At 41.3% G+C, this 14,077-nt stretch overlaps 1 protein-coding gene across 5 annotated transcripts in view; it reads left to right on the top strand.

Annotated features, from left to right (window-relative positions):
- The window catches only part of LOC124255219 (transcription initiation protein SPT3 homolog), a 94,867-nt gene extending 83,911 nt beyond the window's left edge, over positions 1 to 10,956 (top strand). For all 5 annotated transcript variants that reach the window (XM_046689061.1, XM_046689060.1, XM_046689063.1 and 2 more), the window contains 10 exons: positions 925 to 1,011; positions 1,730 to 1,829; positions 3,352 to 3,423; positions 4,954 to 5,015; positions 5,657 to 5,732; positions 8,200 to 8,321; positions 8,556 to 8,717; positions 9,492 to 9,623; positions 10,058 to 10,171; positions 10,296 to 10,956. In XM_046689061.1, coding sequence (XP_046545017.1) covers positions 925 to 1,011; positions 1,730 to 1,829; positions 3,352 to 3,423; positions 4,954 to 5,015; positions 5,657 to 5,732; positions 8,200 to 8,321; positions 8,556 to 8,717; positions 9,492 to 9,623; positions 10,058 to 10,171; positions 10,296 to 10,343 — 975 coding nt within the window. In that variant the 3' untranslated portion in view covers positions 10,344 to 10,956. The remainder of the gene's footprint in view (positions 1 to 924; positions 1,012 to 1,729; positions 1,830 to 3,351; positions 3,424 to 4,953; positions 5,016 to 5,656; positions 5,733 to 8,199; positions 8,322 to 8,555; positions 8,718 to 9,491; positions 9,624 to 10,057; positions 10,172 to 10,295) is intronic.
- Positions 10,957 to 14,077: the final 3,121 nt, after the last annotated feature.

Raw genomic sequence — 14,077 nt, 5'->3', positions numbered from 1 at the left:
GCACCTGTAACCTTCAACACCTGCAACCACCATCACCTATAGCTCTACATGCCAGTCACCTGTCAAATAGAACTCTCACACAAGTAACCTTCTACACCTGTAACCTTCCACACCTGCAATCTTCCATGCCTGTAACCTCTCACACTTGTAACATTCCACATCTGTAACCTCTCACACCTGTAACCTCTTACAAATGTAACGTTCTGCACCTGTAACCTCTCACAAATGTAACGTTCTGCACATGTAACTTTCACACCTGTAACCTATCACACTTGTAACATTCCACATCTGTAACCTCTCATAAATGTAACGTTCTGCACATGTAACCTCTCACACCTGTAACCTATCACACTTGTAACATTCCACATCTGTAACCTCTCACAAATGTAACGTTCTGCACATGTAACCTCACACCTGTAACCTATCAAACTTGTAACATTCCACATCTGTAACCTCTCACAAATGTAACGTTCTGCACATGTAACCTCTCACACCTGTAACCTATCACACTTGTAACATTCCACATCTATAACCTCTCACAAATGTAACGTTCTGCACATGTAACCTCTCACACCTGTAACCTATCACACTTGTAACATTCCACATCTGTAACCTCTCACAAATGTAATGTTCCATACCTGTAGCCTGTCACATTTGTAACATTACACATCTGTAACCTCTCACACCTGTAACCTCTCACAAATGTAACGTTCTGCACCTGTTACCTCTCACATCTGTAACCTCTGACACCTGTAACCTCTCACAAATGTAACGTTCTGCACCTGTTACCTCTCACACCTGTAACCTCTCACACCTGTAACCTCTCACAAATGTAACGTTCCACACTTGTGTTCTGTATCTGTACCTGTTATTCGCATTTTACTTTCCATGATTGACTGAATGTTTTATTTGTTTTCTGTGTAGATGATGCAGGCATCGGATGTTGCAGCATCGCGTAGTAGTCGCTTCATCGCCATGGAGGACTTCCTCTTCCTCTTACGCAAGGACAAGGTCAGTAACACAAACTGTTTGTCTCATCTCACAGCTGCAGTGGGGTAGTCTAATGGGTGGAGCGTTCGCTCGTCATGGCACAGGCTAGGTTTGATTACCCACATGGGTACAATTTGTGGAGCCCATTTCTGGTGTCCCCACCATTGATATCGCTGGAATATTGCTAAAAGTGACAGAAAAAAACAATTCACCATTCAGATAAAACTCTGTGTCTGCAGACTCACAGTGTTAATTGTTTTATTCAGACATAACAACGTATGGTATGGCTTTACAACTTGTGTGTTGATTTATGAATAATGAAGAAGTTGTAAATCCATACCATATCATGTTATGTTACCATCCAACTTCTAAATGCACATCAAGCATCTTTTTTATTCAGATAAAACTGTGTCTGCAGACTCACAGTGTTGACTGTTTTATTCAGATAAAACTGTGTCTGCAGCAGATAAAACTGTATGCACGGTGTTAACTGTTTTATTCAGATAAAACTGTGTTTCACAGTGATGAGACGACAGACTCACAGTGTTAACTGTTTTATTCAGATAAAACTGTGTCTGCAGACGCACAGTGTTAACTGTTTTATTCAGATAAAACTGTTTTAGCAGACTCACAGAGTTGACTGTTTTATTCAGATAAAACTGTCTGCAGACTCACAGTGTTGACTGTTTTATTCAGATAAAACTGTCTGCAGACTCACAGTGTTGACTGTTTTATTCAGATAAAACTCCGTCGTCTCCTGAAGTACATGGAGGTGAAGGACCTGAAGGCCTCAACGCTGCGCAGCGGAGGGTTCGAGGATGAAGAGACGTGTGACTCAGGTGGGTGGAAATCCTATAACAGTTCATCACCTTGTTGTGAAGTCTGGCTGTCTCACTGCATCATCACCACAGTAACTGACCCATCATCACCATAGTAACTGACCCATCATCACCATGGTAACTGACCCATCATCACCATGGTAACTGACTCATCATCACCATAGTAACTGACCCATCATCACCATGGTAACTGACCCATCATCACCATAGTAACTGACCCATCATCACCATAGTAACTGACCCATCATCACCATCACCAAAGTAACTGACCCATCATCACCATAGTAACTGTCATCATCACCATAGTAACTGACCCATCATCACCATAGTAACTGACCCATCATCACCATAGTAACTGACCCATCATCATCATGGTAACTGACCCATCATCACCAGACATGTCGACTGTCTGTCATTGAGTTCAGTGTGACGTAACTTGTTTGTATGGTGATGACTTTGTTAAATTTACACTTGTGCTAGCCATACCATGAGTCAGTAGATAAGTGTTATGTCACACAAACATTTGTCAAAGGAAAAGGTTCCTAATCCTGATCAACAGATAATCTCTTTTTTAAACCAGGTCTTGTTTGATTTCTCAAGCTTTACAATGAATGTCTTTGAATTTTTATGTTTTTGACAACTGAGAGTCTTTGGATTTTATTGTTTTTCAAACCAAGTGTCTTTTAATTTTTTTATTTTTAAACTGAGTGTCTTTTGCTACTCAGAGGCTTATGGAGGAGTTGTTTATTTATCAGTTATTGTTGAGATGTGATAAAGAAATACACTCAGGTAAGATATTATTCATCATCCAAAATCATTTTTCAGACTTGTTCAGTTGAGAAAGAGTAGTAACCTGTGCCTTGATTGTTAATAGTACAGCTGACCAGACTTGTGATCCAAATTAGTTCAAGTGACATATTCTTCAAAATATGGGCTCGATCTCATCCTCATCAAACCTCCTTAGGAAGCCAGTGTTGGACATTACATGTTCAGGACATGTGTCAAAAGCATTTTCAGTATTGACTGATGATACATTCTGTTGTTTATATTCACTATATTAAAGTTTTGTTATATTAACTAATGATGAATTAATTTGAATTAAATGCATGAACTGAAGTCATAGTTATACTTTAAAACCTTTATGGGATTCTGTTTTTAACACTGGAAGCTTTGTGTTTTGTTGAATGCAAGAACTGATTAAACACAACTAATGGATCTTTCTTGTGTCAGATTTTTTGTATGAGCAATATCTGAAGCAAACATTGCCACTTCGTCATGGTCCCCAGTGGTTCAAGGGAGACAACTCTTGTTTCCAGTGTTCAGTGTTTAATCAGTCTGATGCAAAAACACTGTGAATATTTAATCAGCCATTGCTGTTTGCCTGTGATAATTGGTGTAGTTAACAATGTTGGACCACATGTCCTGTGTTGGGTATTGATGCAGCACGTGTAGTTCCACACACTGAACTTTAATAATTAAACTTCTTACACATGGCATTGAAAATATTTGGTCTTGATTACAGCTGATAAAAGTCAGCCTGTGAAGAAACGGAGGAAGATCTGCTATGATTTTCTTGCCTCCATTGACAGCACAGGTAATGTGACTATCTTAATTTCTTAATGAAGTTTAATTTGCTGGGTTTTTTTAAATTTCTGATGGGTCTAGAAGAGGTTTTAAATCACATTAGCAACCTCTGTACCAGCTGGTGGGGTGTCCGCATCAATCCTCAACCTGATGTTTGCAGTAATTCTCAGTCAGTGTTAGTTGTTGTTTAAAATACACAGTTACAGTTATCTAAAGTATTTGTGGCAATATGCTTTAAAAGAGTGTCAAGAGTGTCAAGGACATATGTTAAAACAAACAGTAGCTGAAGGTTTGGTACTTCCTGTCTTTCCTTTCACCAGTTCAATGTCAGAATACTGATGTGCAGTTTCGTAATAATTCTCACATTTTTGGAGGTGATTACAACTTTGTCAGTAGATGAAGTACCTGTGCTGAACACTTTTAATGTCTCTCAAGCAAGTAAAGTTAACTGTTAATGAAAAAAGCAATGTTTGTGTATACACAGTGTTGAAAGCCAGAATCAGTTTCATTAAAATTGACAACCAGGACAAAACATTGTGTTGTTTGTTTGATGTTTAACGTCACTCTCGGCAATATTCCACCTATGATGTGGCTGACTATAGATAATTGTGTGTGGGCCAATCAGTCCAGTGATCAACATCATGAGTATCAAACTACACAATTGGGATACAATGACATCTGTCAACCAAGTCAGTGACCACCAAATCCCATTAGTTGCCTCTTACGACAAGTATAGGTTGCTCTAACCCGGATCTTCATGGGTAGTCAAAACATTGTACTCGAGGGGTATCCTGCCAATGGATGGTCTGCTTGTGGATGGTCTGCCTGTGGATGGTCTGCCAGTGGATGGTCTGCCTGTGGATGTCTGTCTGTGGATGGTCTGTCTGTGGATGGTCTGCCAGCGGATGGTCTGCCTGTGGATGGTCTGCCAGCGGATGGTCTGGCAGCGGATGGTCTGCCTGTGGATGTCTGTCTGTGGATGGTCTGCCAGCGGATGGTCTGCCTGTGGATGTCTGTCTGTGGATGGTCTGCCAGCAGATGGTCTGGCAGCGGATGGTCTGCCTGTGGATGTCTGTCTGTGGATGGTCTGCCAGCGGATGGTCTGGCAGCGGATGGTCTGCCTGTGGATGGTCTGGCAGCGGATGGTCTGTCTGTGGATGGTCTGGCAGCGGATGGTCTGTCTGTGGATGGTCTGCCTGTGGATGGTCTGGCAGCAGATGGTCTGGCAGCGGATGGTCTGCCTGTGGATGGTCTGCCTGTGTGTTCCCCTTGCTACTTCACTGATTATCTTCACTCATACAAAAGAGACACATTTAGTTTTGTCATTTGACGTCTTCTGTTTCAAATTGAGTATTGCTCTGCCAAACCTACAGGAACAAAGCTCCTCACTGAAAACACAGTGTGTGTATTTCCTTAACAAATAGTTGCTTCTCTGACAGTGTCACGGCAAGCATTCCAGGACTGTAGCATGTTTTCCTGTAAGAACAGTCTCATTATGATCACATCCTTCCAGAGCTGAGCTACAGTGTCTGTGTTTCAGGAGAGTTGCTGGCCCTGTTTGACGAGGAGGGAGCGGATGAGATTAAACACGAGAGACTTATGGTCAGTAATCACAGTGCATCATAGTCATACAGTACCTGATAATTTGTTTTCCATCTTACAAATATGTTTAGTATGAGCTTCTTCAAGTTAGTGACCTCTTTCTGTGAACTTAGAGTGAAGAAACTCAACCATTGATAGACGAACTCTCAATGTATGTCTTATTATAGACCCGTGAAGATCCGGGGTAGAATAGGTCTTCAGCAACCCATGTGCTTGCCATAAAAAGGCGACTATCTTGTCGTAAGAGGCGACTAACGGGATCGGGTGGTCAGTTTCGCTCACTTGGTTGACACATGTCATCGGTTCCCAATTGTGCAGATCGATGCTCATGCTGTTGATCACTGGATTGTCTGGTCCAGACTCGATTATTTACAGACCGCCGCCATATAGCTGGAATATTGCTGAGTCCGGCGTAAAACTAAACTCACTCACTCACTCTTATTATAATGGAGGAATGTAATATGAAAACTATGATATTTAGTAGGTGTAATGATTGAAGTCCTTCTTGTATCAGCCGTGTGAGAAGGAAGCAGTGGTCCTTGCCAAGCAAGTCTGGTATTAATTCCAGGGTATAAAATGTACCTAATGCTTTGTCCTAGACTGGTTCGTGTGGTTTATCAGCTTTGTTTGATGCATTCCAGCGTGCAGAGGTACAGACTCGTAGTATGACACCGCAGCAGTACACAGAGTACTGTCAGGCCCGACAAGGGAGCTTCAGTAAGTACTGCAGGTACAACAGTACACAGTGTACTGTCAGGCCCGACAAGGGAGCTTCAGTAAGTACTGCAGGTTACAACAGGTCACCAGCAACCCATGCTGGTTGTACAGGGTTCTATATGAACTGGTTGGTCAGGCTCGGTGATCTTGTTGATTGTTCAACATCCTATCCCGATATCTGATCATCTGTATTGTGTTACAGTCACATTAGTACATGGTACACAGAGTAGCCATGTGTTGGCTCGTTATCCGAGTTCTGTTCCCATGTATGTACAATATGTAAAGCCTGATCTTGGTGCCATGTCACTATGTACAACAGTGTGCTTGACTGGACTATCACTATGTACAACAGTGTGCTTGACTGGACTGTCACTATGTACAACAGTGAGCTTGACTGGACTGTCACTATGTACAACAGTGAGCTTGACTGGACTGTCACTATGTACAACAGTGCGCTTGACTGGACTGTCACTATGTACAACAGTGAGCTTGACTGGACTGTCACTATGTACAACAGTGAGCTTGACTGGACTGTCACTATGTACAACAGTGAGCTTGACTGGACTGTCACTATGTACAACAGTGCGCTTGACTGGACTGTCACTATGTACAACAGTGTGCTTGACTGGACTGTCACTATGTACAACAGTGCGCTTGACTGGACTGTCACTATGTACAACAGTGTGCTTGACTGGACTGTCACTATGTACAACAGTGAGCTTGACTGGACTGTCACTATGTACAACAGTGAGCTTGACTGGACTGTCACTATGTACAACAGTGCGCTTGACTGGACTGTCACTATGTACAACAGTGTGCTTGACTGGACTGTCACTATGTACAACAATGTGCTTGACTGGACTGTAACTATGAACAACAGTGTGCTTGACTGGACTGTCACTATGTACAACAGTGTGCTTGACTGGACTGTCCCTATGTACAACAGTGTGCTTGACTGGACTGTCACTATGTACAACAGTGGGCTTGGCTGGACTGTCACTATGTACAACAGTGTGCTTGACTGGACTGTCCCTATGTACAACAGTGGGCTTGGCTGGACTGTCACTATGTACAACAGTGGGCTTGGCTGGACTGTCACTATGTACAACGATGCGCTTGACTGGACTGTCACTATGTACAACAGTGTGCTTGACTGGACTGTCACTATGTACAACAGTGTGCTTGACTGGACTGTCCCTATGTACAACAGTGCGCTTGACTGGACTGTCACTATGTACAACCGTGTGCCTGACTGGACTGTCACTATGTACAACAGTGGGCCTGACTGGACTCTCACTATGTACAACAGTGTGCTTGACTGGATCGAACTATGTACAACAGTGTGCCTGACTGGACTGTCACTATGTACAACAGTGTGCTTGACTGGACTGTCACTATGTACAACAGTGCGCTTGACTGGACTGTCACTATGTACAACAGTGGGCTTGACTGGACTGTCACTATGTACAACAGTGCGCTTGACTGGACTGTCACTATGTACAACAGTGTGCTTGACTGGACTGTCACTATGTACAACAGTGCGCTTGACTGGACTGTCACTATGTACAACAGTGTGCTTGACTGGACTGTCACTATGTACAACAATGTGCCTGACTGGACTGTCACTATGTACAACAGTGCGCTTGACTGGACTGTCATTATGTACAACAGTGTGCTTGACTGGACTGTCACTATGTACAACAGTGTGCTTGACTGGACTGTCACTATGTACAACAGTGTGCTTGACTGGACTGTCACTATGTACAACAGTGTGCTTGACTGGACTGTCACAACAGTATGTACAACAGTGTGCTTGACTGGACTGTCACTATGTACAACAGTGTGCTTGACTGGACTGTCACTATGTACAACAGTGTGCTTGACTGGACTGTCACTATGTACAACAGTGTGCTTGACTGGACTGTCACTATGTACAACAGTGTGCTTGACTGGACTGTCACTATGTACAACAGTGTGCTTGACTGGACTGTCACTATGTACAACAGTGTGCCTGACTGGACTGTCACTATGTACAACAGTGTGCTTGACTGGACTGTCACTATGTACAACAGTGTGCTTGACTGGACTGTCACTATGTACAACAGTGGGCTTGACTGGACTGTCACTATGTACAACAGTGTGCTTGACTGGACTGTCACTATGTACAACAGTGTGCTTGACTGGACTGTCACTAGTGTGCCTGACTACAACTATGTACAACAGCTTGACTGGACTGTCACTATGTACAACAGTATGCTTGACTGGACTGTCACTATGTACAACAGTGTGCCTGACTGGACTGTCACTATGTACAACAGTGTGCCTGACTGGACTGTCACTATGTACAACAGTGTGCTTGACTGGACTGTCACTATGTACAACAGTGTGCCTGACTGGACTGTCACTATGTACAACAGTGTGTTTCACCTGACTGTTACTGTACAGTGTGCTGGACTTGTTTGTGCAGGTCGGAAGTACAAGAGCCAGAGATTCAAGGACTGGGTCATGGCAGGAGTCACCATTGATGTCAAGCCAAACCTACAGGCCTGGGAGGTGATCAGCTACCTGGCATATGAGACAGTCGCTCAGGTAATCATGGATAAGATATTTTAGATTAATTGAATTTGGACTTGAAAAAGAATAATGGGCTTTTGAATTGTCCAACTCAAATAACATTAAAATAGATATTTCTTTTCCAAATTTGAAAATTGACCTCCCATTTAATAATTCACTGCTTCCTTTAAGAGTCAAATTCAGGTAAAGTTTTGCTCAAATGTCCAGAATGTTTGCCTAGGGAAACCTGATAAAATCCTTGTGTTTCAGATTGTTGACCTGGCTCTGATTGTGAAGCAGGACATGAGGGCAACAACCTCAGACCCGATGTCGAAGAACCAGCCAAACATCTGCCTCAATTACCATGATGCTGTGCCCTTGTCGTCCATCCTGGGCAGCAACAAGATGTCCCTCATGGCGTCACCTACCAGGGTATGCACACTTTAGTTACACAAAGGGGTGGCCTTGAATAGCTAGTGAGTTATTATATTTAACGTCACATTGGCAATGTTTCAGCCATATCATGACGAGAATAGCCATTGAGCAGACAGTGTATGAAGTATTGTATTCACATGTCTGTTTAATAAAAATCTGAAAGGGGAAGCTTGGATGAGTGGCTGCTGAAAAGGAATAATAATCAAACAGACATACTGTTAAGACACCAATTGTTATCTGTGGAGATTACTGTAGTTGATGTGTAACTTTGGCCTCATGGTGATAGGGGAGAACAGGCAGTAAACGTACATCCGATCCGGTTGTTGAAAAACTTTGCATATATTACTTTTCAACACAGAATCAAACTTCGATGAAAAATATAGGCCCATCTTGAGGGAGTGAGTGAGTGAGTTTAGTTTTATACGCTGCAGTCAGCAATATTCCAGCTATATGGCGGTGGTCTGTAAATAATCGAGTCTGGACCAGACAATCCAATGATCAACAGCATGAACATCGATCTGCGCAATTGGGAACCGATCACGTGTCAACCAAGTCAGCGAGCCTGACCACCCGATCCCGTTAGTCGCTTACGACAAGCATAGTCGCCTTTTGTGGCTAGCATGGGTTGCTGAAGACCTACTCTACCCTAAATCTTCATGGGTCAGGCCCATCTTGTATGACATTGTCATGTGTAAGTTTGTGATGCAAGAATTCATATTGACACTTCTGTTAATTATGCTGATCCTTAACATGTCTCCTATACTGTTGCAGTCAAGTCCTCCCTCCACCCCCACGACCCCATCAGTTCCAGGGTCAACTTCAGCCCCTACCTTGACCTTACCCCAGGGGTCAGGAGGTAGTAGCTCAAGCTCGTCCAAATCAAAGTCAAAGAAACGGAAGAAGGTGAGTGTTGTGTTCATGTTTATACCTTGCTGCACTGAGGCAGGTGGGTCACCCCCATCGCCTCACATCCTCAATATCAGCATGCTTAGGTTCCTGTTCTAATGCAGAACCCACATTAGGCCATCGAGAATTACAGGATCCAGTATCTGTCAATAGGATTGGTATGGATTTCACACATAACAGTGTCGTGCTTTATAGCTTGTAAAGCCAAGTTCACCAAAGAAACCTAAAAATATAGAATGATGATGTACCAAACATCAACTGAATGCTGACCTTCTTAACCATGTCAATCCTGGGGTCGGCACTTCATGAAAATATCATGTTGCCAGCTGTATCCCTCACTCTTATGATTCATAGGGGCGTGTACATCCTTGATAGCTTCCCAGTTAGTCCCATGAATCCCCCGTGACCCCACGTTTGACCTTGTGTTTCAGAGTGGTCCTGCTAACTTGATGGAGATGTCACACAACCAGGCCATCTTGCCCTCCGATGTCCGGGAGGCCATGCGCCGATACAGTCAGACTACTGGATTCCTGGCATCACAGACAGTAAGTTGAAGACACAGTCCTTCTCATAACCATGTGTGAAAATATGTTCAACTTGGCTTTAGTCAACCAGAAAAAATCAGAAATCATTAATTGCTTTGATTGTGATCACTCCCTCTCTTTCCAGAAAGTGAACCCAAGCTGGCCTCCAAAGATGCGTCTCCTATGTACTTGACATTTTCTACCTGGGATGAGTGTTCTGTACAAGATCTGCCGCATGGACCGTCTGTTACCAAGGACTTCTGCTGCAACATTTGTCACTGATGTTGTCTTTTTATAAAATTAGTATTGCTAGGATTGGGACCAACAAGATGAACTTGACTTCTGTAAGGACACCCTTTCCTTGTGAATCATGATTGCAGGAAGAGACGAGAACAGTTGCCTCTTGTACTTCACCTTCAGTGTCTTGAACAAGTAGCTGTACAGACTAACAGTCCTCGTTTCTGATTACATCGATGGTTCTCACAATGCTTAGCCACCTACTTATTCACTTCCTGAAAGTGCAATACTTGAGCAGACGTGAGATTTATATGACCATCCTTCTAAATGAATATGTTTACTGCTGCCTGTTTGGCCACTCTGGTGTTGTGTGGTCAGCACCAACACACTAACCGGTGTACAGCTAGTGTCAGATATGTCCAGTGAAGGAAGCTGGTCATCTGCTTCCTCGCTCAGCGTCAAGATGTCAGCTTCAGCTATTTCACCTCCATGTTTTTTCTATAATATTTACTTCCATGAAGGAACCTCCATTAACATCATTAATGATGAAACATAAACACTTAGACAAAGTCAAATACTTTTTGTTTTATTTACATGTAGTGAAGTATGGCACATCTAACAACTTGTGCTGAAAATTGTATAAGTTACTGGGTAGAAAAAGTTAACTAAAGTTTGAAACCCAAATCAAGTATTTCAGACCATCCATTTCTGTTATTGGAGACCGATACACAGACAAGATAGATATAATGAGTTAAATCAAAACAGGTATTTTCTGTAAATATATATACCTTCTCCAGTACCTGGTTGGTGCTAAACACAATCGGCATGTTGATACCGAGATTTGTTTTTGGTCACCAAGTCAAGGAGCACTGTCCCCTTTTGTCTAGATATTATAATTCACGTTATGTGAATCACGTTGTGTAATGAGGGGTAATCACAGCAGATTGATAGACATCATAAACAGTGAACTAGAAGACAGATGTGTTTAATGACCAATATTCTGGATCTACCAAACCACATGCCCCTGAAAGCACTGTAGGCTTTATTGGGGAGTCGGGGCCAAGGTGATGTTAAACCATCCAGTATGGGTACATACGGACATTTCTGGAGTAGGTGGGACTCAACTCTCACTTCAGACTGGTATAGTTTCAACTCGAAACCTTTGGTATCAGAAAAACACAGACTACCCAAAAACAACACCGAAGCTTCTTGAATAAATAAGGAACAAGACATTTCATATGACTGAACACTATTTAAAAACACTCATGAATCTCCATCTCAGGACCAACAGTGAAGAAAAAGGTAGGTACACAATTACAGGTGCTCTTGCCACCTCAGGTACAGCACCAGGTGAAGGTGAATTGGTGCATCATTAAATTAATCACAGCAGCAGCAAACATCTATACAACTGTAAGCTGGTAATATTTTCGACAACATGTAAAATGTTTCAAAATCTAAGAATCATACAAATATCATGTTCCATATTGTTACTATATATGAAAGGTTAGTTATTAAAATTTTGCATTTTGATAAACTGATTTGGAAAATCAGAATACTTGAACATAAACAGGGAGGACATACATTATGACATCAAATATAAATGCAGAACTTGGGCTAACAGTTTGTTATCAAGCTGTAGGATGGCCTTTCTCTTCTGATATCCGGGTCTTTTTGTTACTTTGTGTAACAGCACGACACACAATGATTCACTCACATGCCAAATATAAATGCTGTAACCATGGTAATGCAGTAATGAACAGGATACCTCGCATTTGGAAGTTTTGAATATGATAACAAAATGAATTGCTACCAAGTTGGTGCCTTGTGTGAAACTGAGAACTACATGGGAGTAAATATTACAACTAGTTCTGTTTCATTTCAGATACAAAAAAGACAGGTTTGCCATGACTATCAACCTGTTACCACACCCTTTCATACAAAGTAACAACAGATCTTGTGTTGATAGTGTCAACAAGGTAAAACATTCAAAAACATAGTAAATAGAGGTTCGAGAACACCGGATTCGTTTACTAGTGTACATAATCACTATACTGATATAACAGACCTGTGTGTTCCTTAACTTATGTGGAGTAGTATTCATTCAACAAAATAACGTATGCTATGAAACAAAATGTTCAGTTTCTGAGTGTTTTTAAATAAAGTTTCATCACTTATCCTCAGTCACTCTAAATTTGTACATTCAAGGGGAGGTAACTCATACCTGGTAACTTCAGGAGAGTTTTTTAAATAATTTTATGTTCACCAAATTAAGCCATGAACAACATTTCTTGAACAAATAAATAGACCAATACAGAGCATGAGCAAATGGTAAAGTAAACATCCTTAAAACATCACTGGTACACAGTGCTAGACCTAGAAGTCTTCTATGACTAGAAGTGACATTGACACAACACAATGCTTGATGAAATGTTGACGTGTGGAGGTCACAACTAACTCATTACTTGTTCGTTGGTACTGCTGCCTGGAAATAGTACAAAAGAGACATTCGTCAAGAAACATGCTTTTTGTTGTGAATGTGGACGACGCCAATGCCAATGTGACCAATCTCTCAACCTGACGAATAGGAACTTCCAATCTCGACAACAGACAGATCTTTATGCTGTCATTTTTCTGTCTGTTCCTTATAGCTGATGAACACATTTGACGAACAACTAATTAATCCTTTGTGGCTCAAAGGTGTGTTGATGAATAAGCTTTCCCCACTATGGAACTGTCATGGTAGACACGAGGAGCCTTACAACTCAAGTATAAAATTATGAAAATGTTTAAATACTTTACGATATATATCTATAGGTGTAAATTCTAAAAGAATCTAAAATAAAGTATTTGTGAGTAAAAAATAAAGTAATTTGATCACATGAATGATCAAGTTTGTAAAATACTTGAGAAAAAAAACAGTGACAAAGTGTGAAGTGTTACACACACAGATTGAAACAATACATCTTGTAGCTCTTGATATACTACTCACACTTTGCTAGGGATCACAAAAATTCACAACTTTACTTAAACATAAATTCATAATTTGAAATTGTATCCATTTAAAACTGGATAAATAATAATATGGCCACCCCTCTTTAGGCAAAGAGTCACTTTAACCATATGCACTTGATACATGAGTAACCATAAAACCATAAAACTGACATTGACAAGTACACAACACCTGTCAATAGCAGGTATGGGTTCCACAAGACACAGTGACATACTGAAACCTAGGATCCATGCTTACAATAAGCTTAGATATTTAAACCAAATTTGACCCCACATCATAGTTTTCTGTTGAATCCATGATTTTATCTTTAGCAAAGTGTGAATAGTATACTTTACATCATACACATATTACAGCTCATACTTACATATCTATATCTTTCCATTAGCACTGTACACCTAATGTTTTTGATAAATCCTCTGGATCCTGATTAGGTCGGTACAGGGAAACCTCAATAACAAGGACCTACTTAAACTGTCCTTCAAGATTATGAGAAACAATAGGAATTAAACTTAAAGCACACGAGTACAAATCTGAATTGGTATTACTAATATAAACATGTTTCAGATATGTCAATGAGCACTGTGAAGCCTTATAAATAAATGCCAACCAAAATATCTCCATACACATGGTAAACATATCAAGTTCTTTGTAGTTCTGTAATATTTTAAACCAACCAGGAA

The sequence above is a fragment of the Haliotis rubra genome, unplaced genomic scaffold (assembly GCF_003918875.1).
Source record: "Haliotis rubra isolate DU_JTF1 unplaced genomic scaffold, ASM391887v1 Scf598, whole genome shotgun sequence".
Classification (NCBI taxonomy): Eukaryota; Metazoa; Mollusca; class Gastropoda; order Lepetellida; family Haliotidae; genus Haliotis; species Haliotis rubra.
This window is presented reverse-complemented; position numbering and strand designations above follow the sequence as displayed.